The sequence below is a fragment of the Camelina sativa genome, chromosome 4 (assembly GCF_030686135.1).
Source record: "Camelina sativa cultivar CO46 ecotype springtype chromosome 4, ASM3068613v1".
Lineage (NCBI taxonomy): Eukaryota > Viridiplantae > Streptophyta > Magnoliopsida > Brassicales > Brassicaceae > Camelina > Camelina sativa.
In genome coordinates this window covers 30,151,844-30,173,544 of record NC_141883.1, presented here as the reverse complement: position 1 = coordinate 30,173,544, position 21,701 = coordinate 30,151,844, and the positions used below count along the sequence as shown (strand labels likewise).

Genomic DNA, 21,701 nt, shown 5'->3' with positions numbered 1-21,701 from the left:
AATAATTCTCCATGGTTGGGTGTATTTTTCATCACAACACAAACAGGCAAAAAAAAAAATCTTATATATATATATATATCTCATACAAAAGATGATTTATGATGATGGTCTCTTGACATAATCTATTGTTTGGAGGATTTCAGAACAGCAAGATAAAGTCCTTGCTCATCAACAAACTGGGTTAGCTCAAATGAATGCCTCTTGGCAACATTCCTCAATGTGGAATCATCAGGTAAATCAGAGACGACCACATCTGAAAACTCTTTCCTTTGCTGCTCCAAGCCTTGTCTACCTTGCGGGTGACTGATTACTACTCGTGCACCTGATGATACAAGCATTTAGACCGGAATGTATTAGAAACTAAGACAATTGTTAGCCTGAGACAGAGAGAGAGAGTGAAGAAAGGTCAAAACATTGTACCTGAGGAACAACGTTGAGAGAGTGTCTTGAACAGCTCGTCGAGGTGGAAAGGCAAAGCTGGAAGGAAGTAAAGAAACACAGCGTCTAATGGAGACCATTTTTCAGGGACATAGATCATTTCCCCTTGCCAACATTTGACTTTGTCGTACTTCTCTTTGACACAGGCTAACGTAAAAAGGGAGTCATGGACTATAAGCAAGAGCTGAGTAGGTGAAGAAGATTCCACCAGACGATCAACGAAGGCCTCTGAGCTAATTGAAACCAAAACCCTCGAGGATTCTGATATTTCTCCAGCTTTTATGATCTTTTCGATCTTCTGGGTATGTTCAGTGGAGTCTGTTTCCATAGATTCGAGAAAGGACCAATCTTTCTCATGGAAATCGACTACTGAGACTGTTCCTTCTGGTGGGGAAGTTGAAGAAGAAACACAAAACGCTCTGTAACCAGAGACATTAGACTGTGGAAATGAAACATGTTGTTTAGGAGTAAAGAAGTGACTTTGAAGACGAGTTAGCTTCTTTGGTTGCAATGAGACAATACGCGAAGAATCAAAAGCAAACAGGGAAGGTAAAAGGGCAGACGAAGAGGAAGATGGAAACGAAAGGGAGGACATTGATAAAATTACAGTTTCTGTACTAAATCGAGGAAGAAGCAGAAGAAGAAGAAGATAGCAGCCAGAATTTTTGTAGGGCATCTCGAATGAATTTGGGGGAAGACGATGACGATGACGATGACGTAGCTGTGTCTATTTGGGCCGTAATAAAAAAGCCCATTAGGCCCATTATCTAATAATTCTGTAAGGCTTCAGTTATGGGCGTGGCAACGCGGTGGAGAACATTCTCGGAGAGACGGTGATCGGAGAAGAGAGAGAGGATGGGAACGAGAGAAGTATACGAAGAGAAGCTTCGGCGTGGGAATCTTGATTATGATCCGACTATGAATCCTGGTCTTGGTTCAGCTCGATGTCCTCGTTGCCTTTCTCTCTTAAACCCTAATTCAGTGAGTTTTTTTTTTCCAATGTTTTTGTGGTTTTGGAGTTAAAGAGGGTATGAGAATATGTTTCTTGTGAAAAACACACTTCTCAGGAGAAAGGAGAGTGGATGGTTACTCCAGTTTTGCACGATGCTGCTGCAGTGGTCAGTTTTAGCATTCCCCCCCCCCCCCCCCCCTATCTCATTCATCTCTTTTGGAATTCTCTTTAGTGGTTGTTTTAGCTGATTTCTGTGGAAAAAAAAATGTCTTATTTATTTCGTTAACTGAGCATATGAGCTGATTGGTGTTATGTAATTGGGGTTTGTGTGGACAATCAGCTGAATTTGGATGTAATTAGGTTGAGAATGAGAATTTTCATTCTATCTTAGGCGATTGCGTTGGGATTATTGATTTCTTCTGCTGGCCATGTAAAGGTTTAACCTTTTTTCACATTGACTTGTGAGATGGCTTTTTTTCTAGGTTAGTGTTAATTTGGTCTATTGCAGTATCTGATCAGTATTGTGCTTAAGCTTTTTCTCTGGAAATTATTTGTCTTAGCTTGTTGGGTGCAGAGCATCATATTCTCCAATTTTTTTTCAGTTCACCGATATTTTTCATTCACATTGTTGGGTTTTGACTTTTCTTTTAGTATTTTTTGGTTGGGAATACCATGAGTCCATTACCTTTTGGATAGCATGGAAATTGATTTTTATGATTGAGCATTTAGTTGTACTACTCTGCTTCTAACTAGGTATCTCCTGTGCTATATAGGCTGGTTCTGGTATTGGTGGATTGCTTAGTGCCGTCCATGCTTTCAATACAGGTATCACATGATTCTCATGTCGTCATATATATATCATTTCTACAGTATAACTTATCTCTTTGGTCTTTCAGGGATCCCCTATCTTCAAAATCGGTTTCCAGGGTCAAAGCGGCTCTCTTTTCTTGTGGGGGTATGCATTTTCTCTTGCCTTGTCTTCTAGTTTTGAAATTCTGCCTGTTTCTTCTTGTCTGTTGACAGTACCTCGTATGAATTTTCATTGCTTTTCCTTATAGGTTCCATTGCTGCTAGTATATTCAGGTGTAGGAGCTGCGTTTGGAGGTAGCATAATCTTCTTTGGCTCACTCGCTTCTCTTGCGCCTAAATATTTTATTGTTTATATATCCTGCGTTAGTGATCAAATGTCTTTGTTGTCCTGAATTTTTGTGAATTGGCCTTCAGAAATTGTGTTTTGAACTTACATTATATGTTGTTCGCTTAGAAACATTTGTAGTTTTAGCTTTTTAATGCAAGAAATTTTATGAGCCATGATCATTTTTTCACTAGTGTCTGGTTAGAATACGAGTCACGTTGTGCTGCACAGTGTAGAGTTGCAACTATTACCCTTAGGTGAATTACTTGCATTAATTATGTAAACCATCAAGAAGATGGATTTTCATCTATCTGTTTAAAACGCACAAATGCCAGGTGGTAGTAGGTATTTAGTAGCTTCTTGCACGTATGCTTTTGTTTTAGGTATATGCCTGTCTGTTTTCTTTCAAGAAAGCACCTGAACTTTTGTTTTTGTATAATATCTGGTAGGTTATGCACTTCCGAAGTTTGCACAGCTGACAGTCACCTCGTATTATGCATCTTCAAGTGCTTCACATTATGGAATATCTATGCTCACCCGCCGTATCGAAGAAGCTCATCTCTCTCGAACTCAAAAAGAAGAGGTAAATTGAAGTCATGCACAGATATAAACGAAAATCTTTCCCACTCCTCTGGCTAAAGCAGCTTATTTCAGTATCTCTTCTTCTATTTGGTTTTCTTTTCAAGTCACATTCTTGAGAACCACATCTATAATGTTAATTCTTCAACATAGTTATACCAAATATAATGTCTTTTAGTTCCTCTCCATCTTCACGTTTTGGTTTTGTTTGCCATCTTCAAAACTGCTTCTATACCCTGTACATTGCTACTAATGCCATGGTATTTGATTCTTAACGGTGTTGTATAAAGATACTCTTATCATCTATACAATATCATCCTGGTCATATTTTACAAGCAGTCACGAACCATGTCTTCTCAGTGGCTACCTTGCATATGAATGAATACAACTTTTGATTTGTTTTTCCTGAATCCTGACATAAAATCATCTGAGATTCCGAGTGATCAACAGTGCAAGTCAAGTAGTTATTGAAAATTAGTGGTATAAGAATCATAGTCCCAAGGATTAACCACATGGTCTATACTCTATAGGGTAGGTGGAACTTTGTGTAGATTTTTTTGGTCACCAAAATAAGACCATTTTGGCAGGTTGCAGTGTTGTGTAAAACAGATTAAGTTGAGTTTTTATTTCTTAAGGGGTTTGAGATGTGTACTGTTCGAACTATCATCCTCAAGTTGCAACTTTCCTAGGGTTGTGGGCCGATGTTCCTTAAATTCCACTAGTCCTTTTACATATCTTATATAAAAGGAAAAAAAAAACAGGAGAGCAGAGAAAGTGGTCCTAAGGTTATATAATGTGTATGCTCTTCACACGTCTTTATTATGTGCTTCTTTTATCATGTTGTTCATCACATGCTTCCTTCTCCATTGCATTAACTAGTGGGGTCCTTTTATAGCTGCTCTTGATGTTAACTCTTTGACAGCATTCATTCACTGAGTATCCTTAAATTTTCCATAATTTGATAAAAGCATCACGTAATTCTCAGAGGTACTGTGCTCTCTGGTTTAATCTCTGCAGTTTTGTATCCAAACAACTGTTCCCATGAGGGCATATATGTCTTTTCTTCTGTCTTTGGTGTTTTTGTTCCCATGTGATATACATCCTTATTGCAAAAACTTGTTCCAAAACTATCCATAAGACTTGTCTAGAAAAAACCTTATCTCTCCTCCTTTTGATTGACAGGCTGAGTTTGCACCGTTTGGTCCTTCCCCCGTAAAATAGACAGCGACTGTCCTGTTCCGCGACTAAAAAGACTTAAGGTCAGAAATTTTGCAATGTCACTTTCTGCAACCTGTTATCACAATAATCTGCTGAGACTTGTTTGAAAGCTTTAGGATAATTGGTGGTATCATAAGAACGTACCTCTTGCGTTACGGTAGTTACACATTAGCAATCATGCTACAACTACAACGTTTTGCGACATAAATAACTTGAGAACAAAAGTACTTCTTCTGCTGTTCAATCTCAGTACTTGTAAACTGCATTACCTGAAAGAGTATCCAAAGTTGTTCTTTTGGAATTATCACTCTAGTAGACTTGAGAGAGTAAGATTAGCTGTCGTTTAACTTTTATATATCGGTTAGCTTTGATATGAAATGTACCACAGCTGGTAATTCTAAAGCAAATAGGCGTTATGTATCTGTAACCATCACGAGTTTTTGCCAAAAAAATCCGTATTGTGGTTATGGTTATCATACTGTGAGGCAATGCCACATATTTGTGACTGAAGTCTTGCCAAAACTAGAAAAGTCAAGCTTTTGAATTTTCTTTGTCTATGCAAAAGTCGTAGAGTTATATATGGTTGTCTTTAATGTTTGATTAGTTTAATCCATTGAAGGTCAGATGTTAGGTACGAGGATTGATATCATTGCTTCTTCTCAGATAGAAGATTAATAATTTGTTGATTCTTGTAGGCCTTGGGCATATAGACTTCATTCAAAGGCTGTTCTATGGAGGCAATAAGAAGAAACATGGTCATGTGCCGCTGATACTAACAACTTTTTTTTTAAGTCCATTTTGTATTGATGATCAGAGAGTATATGGGTAGAGAAATGAACAAGTAAATATGGTATACAGCTTGTTTGTTGATGATTCTCTTTGAATTGCCCAAAAAAAGGTTTGAAAAGAAACTAAAGAAGAAAGCTTTTGAGGAAAAGCTTTAGCTTTAGGTTCTCTGTGTTGAGAAAGATGTGAAAGCTCTCTTTGGCTAACTCTACATTTGTAATCATGGACCACTTTCACTTCTCAACTCTCCCTCTCTCTCTCTCTCCCCTTTTGTCTTGTCCATTGTCTTCAGTGATCCCCACAGTCACCGAATCATCATCAACATCTGCATTTACCCATCCTTGAGCTTTCTTCGTTGCCTCTTGATTCGGTAAAAGATCGTTTAATTAGACAGAGACCTTAAAGCATTTGCATCTAAAGAGGCTTCTTGGGTTTTTAATGGTTAAGATACACAAATTGACTTAAGATTTCTCTCGACTGCAACAACAGAGAGAAAGTACGTGTGTATGACTTCCATGGCTCTTAATTAATGTTCCTCTTTCTCTGAAAGATATAGAATCTTGAAGCCATAACAGAACTCAGAAATGAACAGATGAAAACAAACAAAAAGTAATAATTGTATCATTCACACACACGTGAGAGGAAAATGGATGAACATATATATATCTTACTAATTAACCAAAATATTATTCCTTTATTAAATGATACAAACGCATTAGAATGTGAAAACCTCATAAAGGTTCAAGATCTACACACCATGCCGGTTCTTGTTTTTTGTTTTCTCGTCTCATCACGGCTATAAGTTAAAAAAAGAAGAAGAAAAATTTGTCAAAGATGAAGATCGAGACTCACATGATCTTGTACATTGGGTTTCATCAATCTGTACGGCCAGTGAGGCTCCTTAGTCGTCTCTTGCTCATGCGTCCTAAACACTGAAGCTGGTGAAGCTGAGTAAACGCCATGATGAATAGTGTTTGCTGACGTGGAAGGCGGTACACGCCACAAACCTAATGGACTTCCGTTTATTGTCGGTGGGATATTAGAAGGTGGAGGAGGAGGAAGAGTACTCCTTGAATAATACGACGATGTTTGATGTCCTCCTCCACCGTAGTATCTAGGCTCCGACGTCCACGAGGGGTAGTGACGGTGGTGGTGGCTGTTGAGGAAGCCGTAGACGTGGTGAGGGTCAGGCTGATGATGATGGTGAAGGTATGAAGTCATGGAACCGCGTTTGGCGTGTTGACGTTCGCGTTTGTGAGCGTTTTGATGTCCACCTAGGGCTTGAGAAGTAGGGAAGTTTCTGAAGCAGTAGTGACACTCGAATCTCCTGTTGTTGTTGTTGTCTTTGTCCTTGTCTTTGTCTCTGTCTTTCTCCTTGTCCTTGTCCTTTTCCTTGTCCTTGATATTCTCAGAGCTCTCATCGTTCTTGGTAGACGTTTGGTCAGAAGAATCTGCAGATATGTTCTCGGAGTTATCTCCGACGAGCTCTTGGCCGAAGAGACGAATAATGGCTGCTTTTTCTTTGGGCGGAGTACGGCGGATGAAAGGAAGCTGCGAGAAAGATTCAACATTGACGTTCATGAAATCGTGAGTTTCTCTTCGTCCATTGGTTTCTTCCATGGAAGATAGAAAAAAGAGAGAGAGAGAGAGAGAGAGAGAAGAATGAGTGAGTTTGAGACGAATGAGGTTGACAGTTTCAGAGACAGAAAGACAAGAGATGAGGTTTTGCATTAATTTAAAGAGGTTCCCAAATTCTTTTAAGGTAAATAATTGTTACTTAACCAGCGCATATATGGCCGCATGCGTATGTAAGTATTTTTACGTTTATCCACACCTTTAGTATAAGACTAAGAGTGATCCACATTTCACTTGCAAAAAGAATAAATATACAACTTAATATTTTTACTTTCATATACAAGCGAGTGATCTCCATCAACCAAATCTCATACTAATTTCAAAAAAAAAAAATCAAGCATTTGTTATTTAAAAGAAAAAACTTTATTTCCAAGAACAAACATACACATTGTATGTTTTATCTCTCTCTTTTCATCCCATATTCAGGACTTCATACAATACAAAAAAAAAAAAAAAAAAAAAAAAAAAAAAAAAAAAAAGAGATAGAACACTTAAGCTTTACCATTTTAGTTATTCGAAGAAATTTCAGTAACTTTTATCTAAGTTGATGAAGATTTTCATGTGCAAATTTATAAGGAGAGACTACAACATAAATGTAAATATATATAGTTAACTTTTTTTTTAAATCAATTTCTAGACTAAACTTCATAAAACCTTAAAATGGTTTACTACAATGCATTTTTAAATAAACCTAAAGTTTTTGTTGATAAATTAACCTAAACTAGGTTATGGAAGCATACGACACGTCGGTACGGGGAAATGGACATATATAGTCCTATGATTACAATGTATCTTGTGTTTAAGTTGTAGCTTACTATGATGGTTAATATGTACCGTGTCACGGTAGGTGCGATAAATTAATATAGTAAAATGGCCGGATGCATAAATATATAGGGAGACCTCTAATCTATATCCACTTCCCCTATCTAAATCTCCCAAAATTTCACACACATACATATATGTATATACATGCATCCATCTCTTCTAAAATCAAACCACATCAATCCTCTTTGCAAAGTTATCTCCTTTTTTTTTTTTGTCGACAGCAAAGTTATCTCCTTTTTTGTTAGTTGTTTCTTAAAAATGATTCCTGCAAATGTTGAAACTAAGACAAAAAGCTTACCAAATTGATCGTAAGCAGATGAAATGGGGTCATGGTGAGTAATGAGATGTACTAAAAAGAGTGAGAGTTTGTAGGTAAGAGATCATTAGCAAGGTGAAGTTAGGTGTGTACTCTTTTACATCATGGACCTATTTTGTTATTATGTCTACGTATAAGTACATGAATTTTACTACTAATAGAGGGAAAAAGAGAAAGACCTAATATTAAAAGAGAGCTCTTCTCTCTCAAGGACCATATTCTTAGTCTCTTGGATGTTTTGTCTCTCTGATGCAAGGATGATCTTACAGAGAGAGAGAGAGAGAGAGAGGAGAGAGAGGTGGTCCATGTACATGATAATTTAATGATGCTAATAATCAACTAGTTGATGTCATCAGCAGATAATCAAACATATTAAAAGATTGAACTGTTGTTTTTGTGGAGATCACATGATCTCCTTATGTGATATATTGATACTTATCAACTCGATCATCCGGCAAGATTTGATCCACGTCTGATTAATGAACTATATATTCCCTTTATGTTTACCATCAATACTATATATATATATTTGAATACTTTTGCAAGAATAATTCAATTTTAGATCCCATTGCTTTTGATAATTTTCCCTGATTCTCATTTTTTTTTTTGCCCCCAAGGCATATATGAATTGCTAATGTGTTTTGAATAGAGTAAATATAATGTTAATTGGGCCGGGCAACATAATAAATCAAGTAAAAAGGATAGCATCTAGAAAATGTATATATGACATTTGGTATGTCATACAAAGAAGAATTATAATTTAACCAAACCCCCATTCCATGCATGCAGCTCCACTATACCATGGAGAGATCCTCAATTTAAATATCTAATAAAATTGCTATGAAATAGTATATTTGATTTATAAATGGTTGGACGAAAAATCATCATTAACCCAAAGTACGTATGACGTTAAATTAGTTGTTAGTAAAGGCTTGTTCTTCACCAAATGACTAAATATTTGAATTTAAACCAACTATTTTGAAAACATATGATTAATTAATATATTTGTTATAGATCAATGCTGATTGCTGACTATACTGTAATAGTATTCAATGTTTTCATATAATACTTATCGAATCGTCTCTCAATTGTTGTTCTATATACTCCAATATGGATCATCCATTTGTGAATAGATAGAACTATTCCTTTTTTTTTTTTGGTCAACAGATAAACTATTCTCTTGTAAAATAGAAAGAATAACGTCATTTATAATTCTAAAAATTATAAATTAAATATTGTAAGCGATTTTTATTATTTTCCAAATTTTCTCAGCAGGATTCCCTTAAAGATCCATCAAAATTGTTTTCGTTACTTTCTTTCCTTGCTTATAATTATATATATGAATAATCAAAACTTATTGTAAGAAAGGAAATAAATTCAACTATGGTAATAATGTCCACGCGAATGCTGGTCCCAAAGTACATTAATTTACATACATAATTTTGCAGATTTTGGACTTCACATGACGAGTCCACATCTCTTTTATTTTCCCACAAACAATCACATTAGTGTAAACCTGTTTAAACCTAACATGCGTTTTAAATTTAAAATTATCAGAGAGCGTTCGGAAATTATGATATCAAGCTTTTAATACATGTTAATTTTTTTTTTTTTTGGGTATTTTCTGATATTTAAGTAAACTATATAAATAAAAATTATATTGAGAATGTATAGTATTGAACTTACTACAACCAAATTTTTTCCAAATCTCTTAGATCTTACTAGTCTTCTTTAGTTAGACACACAATTAGAGATAGTTTTTTTTGTCTTACTACAACCAATTTTTTTTCAAATTTCTTAGATCTTACTAGTCTTCTTTAGTTAGACACACAATTAGAGATATATATATATATTTTTGTCATAATCCATATGTTTTCTTAGATCGAAATCTATATGTTGTCTAAACCTGAGTCATAATCAGTGTCTATCTACCATATATATATATATATATATATATATATATATATATATATATATATTTTTTTTTTTGTCATAATATACTATTTTTTAAAGTCTTATGAAAAATAAAATTTTCAAAAAAAACAAACAAACATATACATACAGTAGATAAAGTACTCATATAGTAAATGTATATCTAAAAAATGGTTACAAAGAAAAAATGAAACAAATCTCACAATATGTAATTGGGTCCCATGAATGGCATTTTGAACCCCACAAAAAAACATGCACTTAAAAGCCCACAAATCTCCCAAACCCTAACAGCAACTCTTCATTGAATCATGCAATTGCAAACCTCTTTGCTTTGCCATTAAAGTCACAGTCATATGCTCAGAGATTTAATGGCTTTTGTTGAGGGGACCATATCTCTCACTTTCTTGCCCTCACATCCATTCCTTGGATTCAACTCTTATATATGTGTATGCAAATTCCCTCCTTATTTATTTTTGTGAGATGAAATGAATTGTTTGGCCAGTAATAAATAATAAATATGAAAGATGAGTAAAGAGAGTCTAGATTTTGAGGGACAAGCATATCTTGTCCTTTTCGTTATATGTGACCTCACAATGTTCAGCTATATATAAGGACCGAACTTCAAAGTAATAATATAGAAAATAAATGGTTAAAGATATTTTTATTTCAAAGTAGAAGAAAACAGAAAATGAGAATGAAGGAAGCCCAAAATTAAAAGCTATAGAACAAATGCAAGTGGAGTTAAAAACAACATGAAGAGCTCACCGGTCTCTTTCAGTTTTTTAAAACAATCTACTCTTAACTCTCCATCACTTCATCGAACACATCACAACTCATTATTAACTTTTTATACAATGATGATAAGACCAATTAATATCTCACGGTGTGATCTTCATTATGGATTTACAAAGAGAACTTAAAATGTTACTAGCAAATGAATACGACTTTGCGTTTAACAGACTCTATATATGTGTTTACTTTTTACCAATAAATGCCTGTCTAAATAGATTTAGCGAATAGAAAACGCAACCCATGTATATGATGAACAACAAACGAATGAGTTTAAAACTAACCGTCAATATTCTACAAACCGGCATCAACAAAGTCAACTTTTATAAGTTCGATATTAAAAATTGTGTTTAACATCGAGGCGCCATCATACACATTTCTAGAACGTTCATATATTATAGAGTCGCATAAGGATGATATGTATGAATATATCTTACCATGAAAAAGAAAATGAGATATTTGAAAATAAGCATTAAGAAGAAAGAAAAAAAACATGATTGAAAGAGTAAGACTTATTTATAAGTGGTGACAACAACATATGCAGAGAATGGGCTCTCTCAATATAAAAGGATTTACATACATACAAATGTGACATGTGTATTATTATAGCTTTTGGTGGGTTTGTGATTATCATTATTGTCTGAAACTGATATGGGTCTTGTTTCTTTTAAATGGACCACCATTTATGAACATTCCTATACATATATGTGTGTGTGTGTGTGTATTGTGAGAGCATCTTTTCAGATGATGGTTAACAATGTATGTGGGGAACTTTCTCTAGATTATGTGATATGTCTCCGGCCCTCTCGTCAGTTTTCTATTTTCTGTTTAATATCTATTTTTCCTCATAAAATATATAAGAACCCTCGTGCATGGGAAGTGAGTCAACTTTACATATATATTTATACTATTTTTTCTCAACAATTATATATTGATTAATATTGCTCTTAAGCCTTAAGTATATATTACTAAGGAACTTAAAACCGGGTTTATAATTGTGTGCTAATTAAAGTAGCTATACTAGTAAATTTTGGAGAGCTAGCTCTTGAACAAGAACCTGAACAGATGTTCAGTTTGAACTCTGATCTAAAGGACTCGGAACTCTTTATTTGTAAACCCAAAATAAAATAACGGTTGCTTTGATGTTGGCCATTGCATAACACAAAAATAAGAAGGATTTCCATTTTTAGTGGTCGACTTTGTGATGGGTCGAAACATAAATTGGCCTTTTTGACAGCCCATGTGTTTGAACCTCTCTAGTTGTTTATCCTCAAAGTCAAAGCTAATTAATTAAGCTCAAAGAAATTGTACAAAATACTATACAGTTAATTGGGTTAATCGAGTGTAAGTGTAAATTAGAGCTGATGATTTAGGGAGAAAAATCGCAAAATTATATATAACCAATTAATTTCATTTGAACTGAAAACATATCAATAGATTTCATACCACATACAATTTTAAAATTGCAAATTCTACATTTTTGACAGAGTGAGTAATAGTGTTTAAACTTCAGCAAACTACTACTGAACAGGAACAAAATTTGATACTGGGGGTCTCGGAGGAAGAATCTTCACCGTTCGGGGTTTATTTGAGACTTTCTTAAATTGTTGGGGCTTTTGTGAAATAACCTTCAACTTCAGTGGCTTCGTTGGAATATCTTTCGATATCGGCGGAGGTTTTCTGAGCCTCAACACCATCCCCGTCCTCTCTCCGGCGGCGGAAGAACCCATCTTCTCATTATCTCCGATCAAAAACGGATGCAACAACAACTCCGAAGCTGTTCCTCTATCCTCAGGTTTTCTTGCGAAACACTTCTCCAAAAACTGCCTTGCGTCACACGGCACAGTCTCTGGGATCTCTGGTGCCATCTCATCCAAGAGAAGAGACTTAACACCCTCTAAGTCAAACCCTAACCATGTCCTCTCACCGGTAACCATCTCCAACACTATGCAACCAAGCGACCACAAATCTAGGGTTTTCTCAACGGTGGTGCCATCGCGAACAGACTCCGGAGACATGTAGATAGCCGTTCCCACCCACGGTTCATCGATTCTCCAGCAATGAGATTCGTCTCCGGCCCTTGTCGTCAATCCAAAATCCGAAATCTTCAGTTCGTAAGAACAATTCCACGTTTCTTTCTCGTAGATCGGGAAAAGAAGGAGATTATCCGGTTTAAGATCACAATGGACATAACCGTGACTATGAATGGAGACCAACCCTTGTAGGATCATGCGAGTGAAGTCTTTAATAACCGAATTAGACAACTTTGTTCTGTTTCTTTCGATGAAATTAGTTAAAGTACCAGCAGATGCGTATTCCATAGACATCTTGTAAACTTTGTTTCCATTGCAATCGGTTCCTTGAACCAGAGATTTCCCATACAACTGCACGATACTAGGACATCCTTTGAGTTCCGAAAGAATCCGAAACTCTCGGTCGATCGAATCGTAGTCTTGAGAGTCCATGATCTTCACTGCGGTGAAAGACGTTGATCCGTCGTTTCGTTTGTAGCTGAAGAGTTCAACGGAGCCGTAAGTACCTTTTCCCAAAACTTTCACCAATTCCATCTCCTGCAACTTGTTTTGCGATTGCTTATCTCTGATCACTTTCTCGCGTTTTCTGTAAGATTTTCGTTGTATTGTTCTCGATTGATTTCGCTCTAACCTCTGATCAATCTCTGGCTACTTTGATATCTAAACTCTTTAGTGCAGGAATTAACAACCCTAGAGAGAACGACGAATATATATAGAGAGACCTTAGTTTGCTTAGGATTTTGGTTTTTGATGGTAAAAAAAAAAAAGGGGTAAAATTTCGAGTTCTGATTTAGAAGTAAATAGATATTATCGCATTAATTAATTCGTTGAGATAAGAAAAGGAAAAGGAAATATATATGTAGTCATTAAAATATGGGAATATTCATAAACAAAAAGGAAAATAGCAAGATCTGCCGTTGCACAACCCATCTAGTGGATTCTGACCGTTGGATGACGCATTTAATGGATTTTGTTTTACAAAATAGTAATTACTTGATCTAACCCACTGTAGAAATCAAACTATGCCGGTGAAAACAAACTTTTCACTCGCCGAAAAAAAAAAAAAAAAAAACAAACTTTTCACTCTTTTGGACTTATCAAATCAAAATCCGATTTTAATTGAATGATGATTAAATACATATTAAATTTAAGCATTAATACGATTTTTGCGTGGTTTTGCTTGTGTTTATGCTCTGTTTTCTTTTCATAAACTTTTTGTTTCTCTAGAAAATGGCACTAAGGTTGTTTTGAGCCGACAGGAGAATTCAAAATCAGCACACTAACATATCAAATAACAACAAGAGGTGAGCCATACCATAGCATCGGAACATGAAAAGACTTTATAACATTAAAACTTTGTTCAGAGACAAAGCACCCACGGCTAATTGGTATCTTTATTTAAGAAACTGTACAAAACCAAGTCTAAAGAAAATGAAAAAAGAGAGACAAACTGACACAAACCAAAAAGTTTTGAACCAATATGACAGCTCCTGAGAGAAACACATTGCCTTCCAATTCAAAAATCTCTGCATCATAGAACACCAATACTCTTCATGTTCCTTCTACAGTTAGTCCTACACCACCATTACCTGATTCACCAAACAACAGATCAAAGCGGATTAGAAGGCAAACAAAGGAACAAACATAGTATCATTCATATAAAACTCAACTTACATGGAAGAATGCTTTCGGTGAATGGGAAAATAGCAGGATTGCAAAATCCAGTACGAGGGCCCCTTATCTTCCTCCAGATTTTAGTCTCCACATCATATATACGCCAGTGTGTCTCATTCACACATACGAGCTTGTTCTTTAATGAAGTTACAGATAAAACCAGTTCTTCATCTCTGATTGGAGTATCAATCGCCAGTACAAGGTCCCAACTATATTTCTCACCGTCGTCTTTCCAAACCCAAATATCCATCTGGCATGGATGTAGTACAACCAATGCGAGAGATCCTTGAAAAATGAGCAGATGGGTCGCCTCTGTGATCTTGTTTTCATCGTTTAGATCATCTGAATACTTAGGCAAGTTCATAACCTCAAATCTTCCTTCCAAATCCACTGAGAGGATCTCACCTAGCTCATCTAAAGATACCAGCCAATATATTTTACCTCCAACAAAAATATGACCAGTTCTGAACGGCCTAAGACCAGAACGCATAGGAAGACGAGGCACAAAGCCAATGTTTTTCCAAGAACCATTCCTAGACGAATACACCTCACAGAAATAATATCCCACTCCAACGCAGAATATTCGGAAAATTCTGTAATCACAGATGTCAGAGCCATAGGCCACCCCAACACTTGGCACAAAGTCAAATGATGGACTCCCTTGGGGAAGAAGGAGAGTCTCCCTCGTACAAGGGTTGCATATCCATATCTGCAGATCAGAAAACTTGCTTTCTACGTCTTCGTCACAAAAGAGATTCACGCAGCAGATGAGTCCGTTAAACGATGAAATCATGTACATGAAGTCCTCTTGGCTTCTTTGAGATGGATCAATAGTGTTGAGGAGGGAATGTTTAAAATTCTTTGCATACCTCAAATACAACTTCATTGCTGCCTCCATAATAGGACAGACAATGAACGAGGGATTCTTCCTTGATTTCTCTAACTGCAGCTCATAAAAGTATTTAGTACCACTGGATTTACACCAATGCTTACTAAGTGTCTTAAAAGACGAGAGAGATTTGGCAGAGACACGAGATAGGATTTCCATAAAAATAAACTCTACATCCACAATCTTCCATGTATCTGTTTTCTCTGCTCTAGATAGCTCGAGAGGCTGTTCCTCTAATCTCATCCGCTTGATACGCTGAGCACTAGTTAGGACCATTTTATGTTTGCTTTCTGTTGCTAAGGCTCTGCATCAACAAAAACATCAGTTAGCACTTAGCACATAAAGGGACTCAAACACAGATATTTCACCAGCATAAATGTGTATTTAAGTGACTGTAAGTAACGAGCACACAACTGCTAACTACTCATACACAAAACACAGCACCGGTTAAGATGAAAGACCACAAAGACAGCTGTACCCATATCAGAAGCAAGCAACAGTGTTTGAAACGAAACGAAAAATGCAACAGTACTTCCATCCGCATGATTCATTATAAATAGATATATATGCATGAGATCAACACTGAATAGAGAACCTGAGAATAATAAATTGCCAAAAGGATACAAAAGTCTAAAGTAGCGAGAATCGGAATAATCAAATTGATAGTTACGAGGACCGATCTAATAAGGATAATAACAGTATGCACCTACATGAAATCAAGGATTTTGTTTCTGAAACAAAACCCATTACCACGACGGATATCGCAAATCGACACAAGATTGGAACCAAAAAGGGTAACAAAGCAGGAAATTATTGATAGACAATAATAATATGAATGTAGAACAAGAAGGATTATCACACAAATGGAAGGAAAAAGGGGGCAACCTCCTCTTCCCCCGGCTCAAAACTGTAAAACTGGAAACAACAATTTCATGAATTCGTGTAGCTCTCTCTCTCTCTCTCTCTCTCTCTCTATCAATCGGGGAGAGCACCGCACCGTCTCGGCGTTAAATACTTTCTTTATTTAATCAAAAGACGGATCATTTCTCCGCAAGATTTAATCGGTTTAATCGGATCATTTCTCCGGTATGGATCGGTTATTTCTGCGGTGCTTGATTAAACCGGATCATTTCGCTGTTTCGGTTACGATTCCCACAGATTTAACCGGGAAAAAGAACCGCAAACGCAAACAACCCCCTCCCTCCTCCTCCTTGACTCGTCCGGTTCAATACGGTATGCAAACCAAAAAAAAAAATTGATTACACTTCTTTCTTTGGTCTAATTCATCGCCAAGCCATGAAAAGAAGAAAAGAGAATTGTTGGTGCGGGATTCAGCACCCCCGACATACCGAGCTAAACCAGAAATACTAATTGATTAGTTAACCGGGAAACCGGTTAAGGGCTCGATTAGGTCAACAAGAAGTCAGTTCGGCCAAAGTGTAGCCTTGAAGAAGAAGGAGCCGACTTCCACTTCGGCACGGCGGCCGACTGAAGCAATGAGGCAGTTTTCCATATCTCACTTCGTCCGATAAGGAAAGTTAATATATTGTAATCTTAGAACATGTATAAAGAAGGAGAGACTTCTCCATTGTAAGGCATCTAGAATAAAATACAATAATCGAGTTCTCCTCTTGTTTAGAGCAATAAACCCTAATTCCTTTGAGTTCTACTTCTTTACTTTCAATCTGAGAGCTTAGATCTATTTTCTAGAGAGATAACTCTATTGAATTTGTTTCCCTCCTTAAACAAATTTATTGTGGAAACCTAGTTTACAATGATAATTTTAAACGGGTCGTCAAATTTTGTGAAGAATTTCCACAGATTTGATAGTGAACCAAATTTACTAATCCACAAGTAAGATTTTGGAACCGAACCAAGTCAATCATAATCCATGGGATGGGGACACCTCAATCCACATCTTTAAAAAAAAGAAAACCCTTATCGACCTTTATAAGGTTTCTATTAGAAAGGATTTTAAAAATAAAATAAAAGGACAATTTCAGTGATCAGAATAAATAAAGAAAATCTCACCAAAAAAAAAGAAAAAAGAATAAATAAAGAAAACAAAGAGCCAAGTAGAAATGCAACTAATTTGCTCAAAAGTGTGATTTTTTCTATGTAACAAGATTTATCATCAAAGGTATAGTTTCTTATTAAAGGTTTTTAATTTATTTAAGATAAAGGATATATTCTACTAATCATCAAATTTTATCAAACAATAATATAATAATAATAAACTTTATTCAAGGTTTTTTCTACTATTCAAACTTTATTCAAGGTTTTTTCTACTATTCAACAACATTTATCATTTTTTATACTTTTTTTTTTTATAGATTTTAAAGTTATTTTTGATAAAAAAATATATATTCTACTGATCATCAAACTTTATCCATCGGATACACTGATCGGTTGATCTACCAAAATAAATATGAAATATTATTAGGAAAAGAAACAATCACTATACACAAAAAAAACAAAACGTAAGAAAAAAATGTACACTTTGGACTCTTATTGAATTAACATACAAGATTAATTAATATTCAATCTAGAATTTTATCAAAATTATTTATTAGACATAGTCAAGAACTGCATCACTTTCTCTTTGACTAGAAATAAGAATGACTATAAATTAAAATTGATATATCCTTTAACAAGATTTTTCTTTTGAAATCAATCAAATAGAACCTCTCTGTATGTCAAAAATTGATTCAAATTCATATAACTCTTAGTCTTGGATATGAATCGGATATCATGAAACTTCATAAGAGTTAAATTTAATCAATATCTTCATTTGCTATTTTTTTTTTATAACTAAAGATTTGGATTTAAGAATGAATGTAGCGACTTGTTCGAGGCCACGATCAACATATATATAGTTAATAAATCTCTATACCTTTCAAGACTTGGTAAACAATTCGATTCTAAAATTTAGTTCTAAAATCCAATTTTCAATTAGCTTATTATACTTAACAACTTATTACGTACTAGTTGTGTAAACTAAGCTAGGAGTATTGGGCGTTGGCGTTGCCTCTTGATTTCTTACTAAGCCTCAATTTCTTGGACCTTTGGTTCCATCACCATCTCACACATGCCATATTTACACTAATAATGAAACAGCCAACCATCGAAACTTCACATGAATGAAACAGAGCAATTGATTGACAAAAAAAAAAAGGACAGAGCAATTAATGCCATTATTTCTTTAACAATTAACCAAAGAAACAAACTAGCATTAACAAGATAAACACAACACAAAGAGAACAATAAATGAAAAACCAAATATTTTGAGATGGTTCTGCTAAGGGACAAGGCTGGTGAACAGGAAGCAAATTGTGTCTCGGTTGTCTTGGCTGCTTCTTGATGATCTTCATCAATTCTCCGGCTCTTTTGAAAATTGAAATAACTTTTGATGGCCTCTTCACAACTTTCCCCAATGTCAGTGCAATGTCCCTCGGATTCTCATTCTTATCATCATGAGGCGTTGTGCCCTTATTAACTTCCCCACGCAAGAAGCTATGCTCTAACAACGTCAACGCATCTCTTCTCTCTTCAGTATTTGACGTGAAGCAAGACATAATAAATTCTTTTGCATCGCAAGGAAGATCACTCGGGATCAGTGGCGCGTACCACTTCTTGAGATCCTCCAAGTCAAAGTTTGTATGCCACCATGGTTTCTTTCCAGTGTACATCTCCAACACCACACATCCCAACGACCAGAAATCAAGTCCTGTCCCTGTCTCTCCGTGAGCAATCGATTCTGGCGACATATAGATGGCCGTTCCCGCAAACGGACGACAAGGATGCCACCACTTCATGTCTCCATCTTTTTTCGACAACCCTAAATCAGAAATCTTCAGTTCGTAAGACGATCTCCACGCGCCCTTCTTGTAGACGCACTTGGGAAAAACGAGTATGTTTCCGGGTTTGAGATCGCAGTGAACGTAGCCGTGTTTGTGAATGGTGGCTAAGCCTTCAAGAATCATACGAGTAAACTCTCTGATCAAAGGATCAGGCAATTTCTTGTCTTTGGATCGCTTCATGAAAGTCCTCAAGCTTCCTCCAGCAGCGTACTCCATTAGCATCATGTACTCTATGTTACCCTCAGCGTCTAGATTCTCTATCAATCTGTCCTCATAGCACTGGACGATTCTTGGACAACCCTTGAACTGGGACAGGATTTGAAACTCTTTGCCCAGAGACTCGGCGTTTTTGTAGTCGGTAATCTTCACTGCGGTGTAGAGCGTCGAGTGTGGTTTTGTATACTTGAAGAGGCTCACGGAACCGTACGAACCCTTTCCGAGATACCTATTGAATTCTAACTCCGGTGTCACCATTGCCATTGAATATAATTAATTCTCTGATTTCTTCGGCTCCAAGAAGTAAAAACTCTAGGTCACTGGTCACGTCCGTGAAAATTCGAGAATCGAAACAATTTGGTGAAGACGAAATATCAGATACCCTGGAGCGACCCTCTACGAATCATATATGTAGAGAAAACTTCCTCCTGTTCCGTAAGGGATAAGCAACCTCAGTTTCCCTTTTTCTGTAAGACTCAAAATCACATTAGAGATTGGTAATCTCAATTTCCCTTTTATCTCCTTTTCATATTTAATTTACGAAAGATAACTAACAATTTCCTTTTTTCCTGTAAAACACGTGCGAACTTTAATTGCCAATTCCAAATTAGAAGGAACTATGAAGGCATCGTTGCAAATTGCAATACTAATTTTTTTTAGGTGAAAAGCAAATTGCAATACTAATTAGTATTGCAATTGAGAGAATTACGAAGGCTGTTATGACTTATGACGAAACATAAATCAAGTCGGACACATAAAAAACTACATTATAAAATTTTGAGAATTTCTGAGTAATAAAGAATCTCATTTGACACTTGTTTTTGTTTTTTTTGTCAAACATTTATATAACTAAACCACATTAAAATATTACTAACATCTTTGTGTTGAGATGCTCTTAACCAGAGCCACGCCCCAACAATCACTTAACAAAAAAAGCACCAATACTTTTTTTTTTTTTGGACAAACAAAAGCACCAATACTAAGCTTAACTTTTATGAGCACTTATAGATGAGCCATAAGCAATACCGCATTGTTACCAGGTTAGAAGATGTGCGCCTTGCCGAAGAATTCTACTCCAAAGGAGATGAACAAAACATAAAACAAATATATTCTAAAAAAGTACAAATTTTTTGCATCATATTCACTGATGATTTGGAGCTTAATAAGAAAAAAGTTATTATCAGTATCTTTGACTAAAGAAAGATGTGAAACAGAAGAACCACAATAGATATCCTTAAGAACCACAAGACAGATCCTTCAATCTCTCAATTCTTATAAGTTCTTTGGCCACTTCAATCATCTTTGGAACGTCCCCTTGACGACCAATGCATCTCAACGCGAGCTCAAGAAATGCTTTGATTTGTAATCGCTCTTGCTCTATATCTCTACCTTCAATTACCAACATCTTTTTATCCACAACCTCATCAAATCTTCCATCCCTGACCAATTCAGACAAACTCTTTGGATCTTCCAGAGACGAATACAAATCATCTTGTTTTGTCCAAATGTATGGTCGCGGTATTTTGCCAGTCAAAAGAACAAACATTAACGCTCCAAAGCTATATACATCAGTCTTCTCAGTGACTAAACCCTTTGACAGATAAGTGGGATCAAGATACCCATATGTTCCTTCCACTACAAAACTCACCCAACTTTTGGAATGAAAACACTGTTGCAAAACTCACCCAACTTTGGTGTTCCATTATTATTTAAGAAAATCTGACAAGGTTGTATATCTTTATGGACTAAAGTTCTTGAAAACGCTGTGTGAAGGTAAGTTAAAGCGTTTGCAATCTCCTTTGCTATAACAATTCTCATACTCCATGTTAAAGCTGGATCTATCGGACATCTTTTTCCTCTTAGGCTACGAGTAATGACCTCGGCATATTCGCAAACTAGAACCGGGTAAGCGAATTCTAGGCAACAACCCAACAGTTTGAGGAAGTTTTTGTGACCACTCACCATTGATGAAACCGCTAAGTCGCGGTACATCTTCTCAGAGTAAATTGATCCTCCATAGGCCCATTTCTTGATAAGCACGACACGGTCATCAATCACACCTCTGTAATGTCGGAATCTATCGATGCGTACAAGATTACCGCGGCTGAAGTTGTTAGTGGCTTCTCTGATCTGATCAGCTGAGAAATTTTTGATAGGATTAGATTTAGCATCATCACTGATCGCAATGACCTCTTCAAGTAGTAAACTCCCATTCTTCATAAACATTCTCTGTCGTTCGTTGACTTCATGCTTTTTCCTTCTCCACCAAAACATCTTAAAACAAACTACAGAACAAGCAAAATCGCAGTGAAACACTAGCTATACTTCTTCGGCAAGAGTTTGAACTCGATTTTGGAACGACTTGTTCAATGATTCGAAAAAAGTGACTTTTGTGGTCAACTCAAAATAAGTAAATAATGTGGT

At 36.0% G+C, this 21,701-nt stretch overlaps 5 protein-coding genes and 2 pseudogenes across 8 annotated transcripts; 1 reads left to right on the top strand and 6 right to left on the bottom strand.

Annotated features, from left to right (window-relative positions):
• Positions 1 to 44: 44 nt before the first annotated feature.
• On the bottom strand, positions 45 to 1,137 carry LOC104782686 (uncharacterized). The gene is made up of 2 exons (XM_010507691.3): positions 421 to 1,137; positions 45 to 322 (listed from the first exon to the last, which is right to left on the bottom strand). The coding sequence occupies exons 1-2, from the start codon at positions 1,112 to 1,114 to the stop codon at positions 123 to 125; spliced, it is 894 nt and encodes a 297-aa protein (XP_010505993.1). The 5' UTR covers positions 1,115 to 1,137; the 3' UTR covers positions 45 to 122.
• Positions 1,138 to 1,242: 105 nt separating this feature from the next.
• On the top strand, positions 1,243 to 5,271 carry LOC104782688 (uncharacterized). Its single transcript, XM_087511806.1, has 8 exons — positions 1,243 to 1,419; positions 1,506 to 1,556; positions 2,164 to 2,215; positions 2,287 to 2,345; positions 2,449 to 2,494; positions 2,975 to 3,108; positions 4,287 to 4,363; positions 5,018 to 5,271. The coding sequence occupies exons 1-7, from the start codon at positions 1,294 to 1,296 to the stop codon at positions 4,323 to 4,325; spliced, it is 507 nt and encodes a 168-aa protein (XP_087367932.1). The 5' UTR covers positions 1,243 to 1,293; the 3' UTR covers positions 4,326 to 4,363; positions 5,018 to 5,271.
• Positions 5,272 to 5,773: 502 nt separating this feature from the next.
• On the bottom strand, positions 5,774 to 6,958 carry LOC104782684 (zinc finger protein 8 pseudogene; annotated as a pseudogene). The gene has a single exon (XR_015597649.1). The product of XR_015597649.1 is annotated as a zinc finger protein 8 pseudogene (transcript).
• Positions 6,959 to 12,125: 5,167 nt separating this feature from the next.
• Positions 12,126 to 13,205, bottom strand: LOC104784350 (mitogen-activated protein kinase kinase kinase 20-like). The gene has a single exon (XM_010509390.2). The coding sequence runs from the start codon at positions 13,170 to 13,172 to the stop codon at positions 12,126 to 12,128; it is 1,047 nt and encodes a 348-aa protein (XP_010507692.2). The 5' UTR covers positions 13,173 to 13,205.
• A 750-nt stretch (positions 13,206 to 13,955) lies between these two features.
• LOC104782683 (F-box protein At5g49610) lies at positions 13,956 to 16,243 on the bottom strand. Of its 3 annotated transcripts, none has more exons than XM_010507689.3 (3): positions 16,087 to 16,243; positions 14,313 to 15,505; positions 13,956 to 14,227 (listed from the first exon to the last, which is right to left on the bottom strand). In XM_010507689.3, exons 2-3 carry the CDS (start codon positions 15,475 to 15,477, stop codon positions 14,190 to 14,192), a joined length of 1,203 nt encoding a protein of 400 aa, XP_010505991.1. In that variant the 5' UTR covers positions 15,478 to 15,505; positions 16,087 to 16,243; the 3' UTR covers positions 13,956 to 14,189. The 3 variants fall into 3 exon arrangements, with proteins under 3 accessions (XP_010505991.1, XP_087367929.1, XP_087367928.1); XM_087511803.1 differs by having other exon boundaries at positions 16,063 to 16,238; XM_087511802.1 differs by having other exon boundaries at positions 15,912 to 16,227.
• A 2,095-nt stretch (positions 16,244 to 18,338) lies between these two features.
• On the bottom strand, positions 18,339 to 19,624 carry LOC104784349 (mitogen-activated protein kinase kinase kinase 20-like). Its single transcript, XM_019244390.2, has one exon. The coding sequence runs from the start codon at positions 19,539 to 19,541 to the stop codon at positions 18,411 to 18,413; it is 1,131 nt and encodes a 376-aa protein (XP_019099935.2). The 5' UTR covers positions 19,542 to 19,624; the 3' UTR covers positions 18,339 to 18,410.
• A 738-nt stretch (positions 19,625 to 20,362) lies between these two features.
• LOC104784348 (serine/threonine-protein kinase ZRK4 pseudogene) lies at positions 20,363 to 21,682 on the bottom strand (annotated as a pseudogene).
• Positions 21,683 to 21,701: the final 19 nt, after the last annotated feature.

Bases quoted from the DNA above. Each gene is read 5' to 3' on its own strand.
- LOC104782686 (XM_010507691.3), bottom strand. From the start codon at position 1,114: ATGCCCTACAAAAATTCTGGCTGCTATCTTCTTCTTCTTCTGCTTCTT. The intron at 323-420 runs GTACAATGTTTT...TTGTATCATCAG, and splicing joins CTCTCAACGTTGTTCCTCAG to GTGCACGAGTAGTAATCAGT.
- LOC104782688 (XM_087511806.1), top strand. From the start codon at position 1,294: ATGGGAACGAGAGAAGTATACGAAGAGAAGCTTCGGCGTGGGAATCTT. The intron at 2,346-2,448 runs GTATGCATTTTC...TTTTCCTTATAG, and splicing joins GGCTCTCTTTTCTTGTGGGG to GTTCCATTGCTGCTAGTATA. The intron at 2,495-2,974 runs GTAGCATAATCT...AATATCTGGTAG, and splicing joins TGTAGGAGCTGCGTTTGGAG to GTTATGCACTTCCGAAGTTT.
- LOC104784349 (XM_019244390.2), bottom strand. From the start codon at position 19,541: ATGGCAATGGTGACACCGGAGTTAGAATTCAATAGGTATCTCGGAAAG.
- LOC104784350 (XM_010509390.2), bottom strand. From the start codon at position 13,172: ATGGAATTGGTGAAAGTTTTGGGAAAAGGTACTTACGGCTCCGTTGAA.
- LOC104782683 (XM_010507689.3), bottom strand. From the start codon at position 15,477: ATGGTCCTAACTAGTGCTCAGCGTATCAAGCGGATGAGATTAGAGGAA. The intron at 14,228-14,312 runs GTAAGTTGAGTT...TTGGTGAATCAG, and splicing joins CACCGAAAGCATTCTTCCAT to GTAATGGTGGTGTAGGACTA.